At 43.4% G+C, this 3950-nt stretch overlaps 1 protein-coding gene across 1 annotated transcript; it reads right to left on the bottom strand.

The window, feature by feature from the left end:
• Positions 1-291: 291 nt before the first annotated feature.
• LOC110702982 (bifunctional dihydrofolate reductase-thymidylate synthase-like) lies at positions 292-1483 on the bottom strand. The gene is made up of 2 exons (XM_021880741.1): positions 855-1483; positions 292-625 (listed from the first exon to the last, which is right to left on the bottom strand). Exons 1-2 carry the CDS (start codon positions 1481-1483, stop codon positions 292-294), a joined length of 963 nt encoding a protein of 320 aa, XP_021736433.1.
• Positions 1484-3950: the final 2467 nt, after the last annotated feature.

Consider the following 3950-nt stretch of genomic DNA (forward strand, 5'->3'; position numbering starts at 1 on the left):
AAAATTTCCGCAAATATGTAAGCAAAAGATATTTATCACCAAAAAAATATAAAATATGTACAATGCAGATTTTTTTTTTTTTTTAATTTTTTTTTTTTATCCTAAAGGTCTTCTTCATAATATGACAGCAATACAGTGGCATTACAGTAAAATTTACCCTAACATAGGATAGACTCATCATCCAGACGTTTGAGAAGTATTCAGTCGCTTCAATACACACTAAAGGATGCAATGCAGCATCAAGCAGTGCCTAGAGAGAATGAGATAGTGATATATCATATATGTGCTCGCTCACTTTAGAATATTATTGGCAATATTCTCTTGAATCCTTTTGAGATAATCAAGCTCAGCATGATTCTTGTGAAAATTCAATGCCTTGTTTACAGTCCTTCCACTGTCAACATCACAACCACTATCTTGTGAACTGGAGGATACTTCAGCAGCATTGCTCTTGCGGACATAAGTCATAAAAGAAAACTGAATATTAGTTTCCACCATCTGCCTGGATGAGAACAATGGACTGAACAATGATGAATCAATTTGGGGAATGAATGTATCGCATTTAATGTTTGCCTCTATATCAGTCAGATGAATCGCCTCCCAACCAGGATCATTCAATGCTTCTCTGTAACAAAATAACAGAAAATGACCATCAGCAACCCGTTATAACAATAAAAATGAAACTAAGATTACAACCCAACTAATTTCACATTGTTCTGATTTCCATTTTTAAAATTTAATCGTAGTATCAAAACTTCCACAGCAAATTATGTAGGCCTAAATCTCTAAAAACACTCAACAATAAACTACAGTGGTACCAAAGGAACTTATTCTCACAGCTACAATCAATTTACTTCAGAATTTCGCCACCTCCTATAACAAACACCTTCTCAATAGACATATAATGAGGTGGTTCTGCCAGTAACTTCATTGCTGAGGACAAGCCATTACATATAACTAAATATTCAAAATTTGCAGCTCCCAACTTCCTTGCATGAGTTACCACAACATTGATGCGGCCAGGTAAAGGCTGATACTTTTGAGGAATGCTTTCCCAAGTCCTCCCCATTATCACTGCATTTCTTTTACCATCACCTATTGTAGTTGTTGTGAGCTCCTTAAAGAATCTGAGATCAGATGGAAAATTCCACGGCAAATTTCCATCCTTCCCAATTCCCATTTCTCGAGTTGCAGCAACCACAACATGATAAGGCCTTTCAAGACTGTAATTTACTTCAGTCTTCCCATTGCAAAGATCCACAGAAGCTTTGCTTTCACAATCCCTTAGTGAATAAGATAATTCCGGCCATGTACTCACATTTCGAAATGTCGATAGTTTTGGCATTGAAATTGAAATATTGTCGGCATAGCTACTTCCGTGAGAGATCAACCAGGTCTGAACAGTTAAAATTTGTGACAGATACAAGTTAGCGAAATTACATATTTTATCTTTTACTTTTTGATCAACCATTTCCTCAACCATATTCTAATATTTCATAAATATTTGATACACATGATCAAGAGGAGAGAAAGATCCCTCCACTCCCTCATTTTTTTCGCCTCCGAAACAATTACAAGTACCTCTCATTTCCTCTATAAGTCTATAACAGTCCATTTTAACACTGGAATACCATAATAAAGGGTAATCTTATTAAAAGATACATGGTTTGAGGCGATTAAACCGTTGCATCCAAGATTCTAAATGGGACAAAAATAAAAGAACGGAGCAAGAAACTCTCATTCTATCAATATAGACAATATTTCATAGTCAGAAAAAATAGGCACAAAGCAAATGTAAGATTATGAAGCAAGTTTAAAAATTAAAATTGAGTATTAAGGAGAAAATAATACCTGGGAATTATGCAAAATCCGACAGAAAAGATGGGATTTTTGAGCAAATTGCCCTGCCAACATCTGCGCGCACACAATTATTTATTTATTTTAAAAAAAAATAATCCAATATAGTTGCGAAGAATTTTAAGTGTATTTTTTTCTTCAAGGAATTGATTTTACTGTAGGTTTTGTTTAGGGTAATTTTTACCCTAGTCACGTGGCTAGATTAGAAGCTGACACGTGTCAGTCTCAGAGCGGCCCAGTGGGATTCAATCCCAGGTTGACACGTGGCATGTTATCATTGGTCAGGAGAACTGATCCCCTTGTCCTATAAATAGAGGAAAAATCCTCATTTATTGGGATTCATAAATTGCCAAACACAGAAAACTAGAGCATTAAATTGCAGATTCCCTCTCTGAATCAGAGAGAAACACGTTTATTTCCGTATAAACTCCTTACACACGTTCTAACTTGATCGTTGGAGGCGGAACTCCACCCAACCGGAGTTTCGTTGTTTTGCAGGTACAACCGGTCAGCAAGCTCAGTCTCGGAATTGTAACTCTCCCGCAGGATACATAAAAAACCCTAAAACATTTGGCGCCGTCTGTGGGGAGAGTACTTCCAAGATGACTTCTGACTATGTACCGCCTGCCGAAGGTAAACGGCCTATGGTCGAGGCCGAGGTCCAACCGGACCCTGGCAGTGGTACGGTGACGATAATGACATCGACACCTATGTGGCCCCAGACGGGTCATTTAGATCCCGGCACACTCGCTCCCGAGAAGTAAGGGAGCCGGGTGAAGATGCAGTCCCTAAACCCCCAGTCGGCCAGCCGGCTAGGGTACCCCAGGCGGCGAAGGGCTCAATCTTCGTCACAAGAGACGAACTCATGAAATTCATGACTAGTTTCAAGGGCAAAATCACGGACATCATCAAGAAGTCTACTGCCCCCAACAGGGGTCAGTCGGCCAAGAAGCCTTCCCCTTCAATGAAGGGGCAGGAGGCAAAGAAGGCTTCTCCCTCCGGGAAGAAGCAAGTGAAAGACCGGGTGCCTACTCCGCACCCAAAGCCAAAGGGGACGGATGGGCCCCTGATCGATCTCTCAAGGCTCTGTTTCCCTAAATCAGGGCAACGGAAAGCCATCCGACATGTACAGCCGGATGGGTCCAAAAGGACTTACTCCGACACCCGGATTTTGATCCAGGAGAGGAGAGGTCAGCAGATGTCTAAGTCGGCTTCCACGCCGACCTTCCCAGACAATTTCCATAATACTTCCATGAAGCATTCGGAAACAAAGCGAGAGAGTTAGTCGCGCGACATGTCCGCACGAACTGGCCCTCAGATTATCCAGCCGGCACCGTATGCGCCTCAACAGCCATACATGCCCTATGGACCCCCATACATGCAGTTGGTTCTATTTGAAGGTCAGGCGACACTCGTCCAGCCTGCCGACTGGCAGCTCCGACTGCTCAATCTTGGTGAACAGCCGTCCGCGTTCTCCAGGAAAATAACCGAGGCGGCCCAGCCGGCCAAGGTTAAGAACGTGTTGGTCGGTACCTTCGACGGTACGACCAACCCGGAAGACCACCTCATGGCCTACACCAACCTCATGTACCTACAGGGGTTGGATGACGCCGTGTGGTGCAAATGCTTCCTAGCTACCCTTAAGGGCATAGCCTAGTGGTGGTTTGGAAACCTCCTAGCCGGGTGCATAAACAACTTCAAGACGTTGGCGTATCTCTTTACGTACAACTTCTCCATGAACATCCTTGCCAAAAAGACAAACCTCGATCTAGGGGCCATACAGCAGGGGGAGAAGGAGGGACTCCGATCCTACGTCAGGCGGTTTAATCTGATGAGAATTCAGATAACCGGCCTGACGGATGAGGTTGCTTATACAGACTTCTTCAAGGGTCTGAAAGACGGGTCGGTCTTCAAGTTCGACCTCGTCCGTAAGAGGGTTGGCACCCTTCAAGAAGCCCTGATGGAGGCCGAAGCCTATATACAGGCGACGGAGCTGTGTGCCATCAGGCATCCGTCGGACTCCAAGCGGTCCGATAGGAGGCCCAGCCGGCTGCCAAAGTAAAGGGCAAGAGAAAAGAAGTCTGGGCAGCCGA

Source organism: Chenopodium quinoa, unplaced genomic scaffold (genome assembly GCF_001683475.1).
Source record: "Chenopodium quinoa cultivar QQ74 unplaced genomic scaffold, ASM168347v1, whole genome shotgun sequence".
Lineage (NCBI taxonomy): Eukaryota > Viridiplantae > Streptophyta > Magnoliopsida > Caryophyllales > Amaranthaceae > Chenopodium > Chenopodium quinoa.

Coding starts and splice junctions, on each gene's coding strand:
- LOC110702982 (XM_021880741.1), bottom strand. CDS start 1,483: ATGGTTGAGGAAATGGTTGATCAAAAAGTAAAAGATAAAATATGTAAT. Junction 626..854: donor GGAGGTGGCGAAATTCTGAA/GTAAATTGATTG, acceptor ATTTTGTTACAG/AGAAGCATTGAATGATCCTG.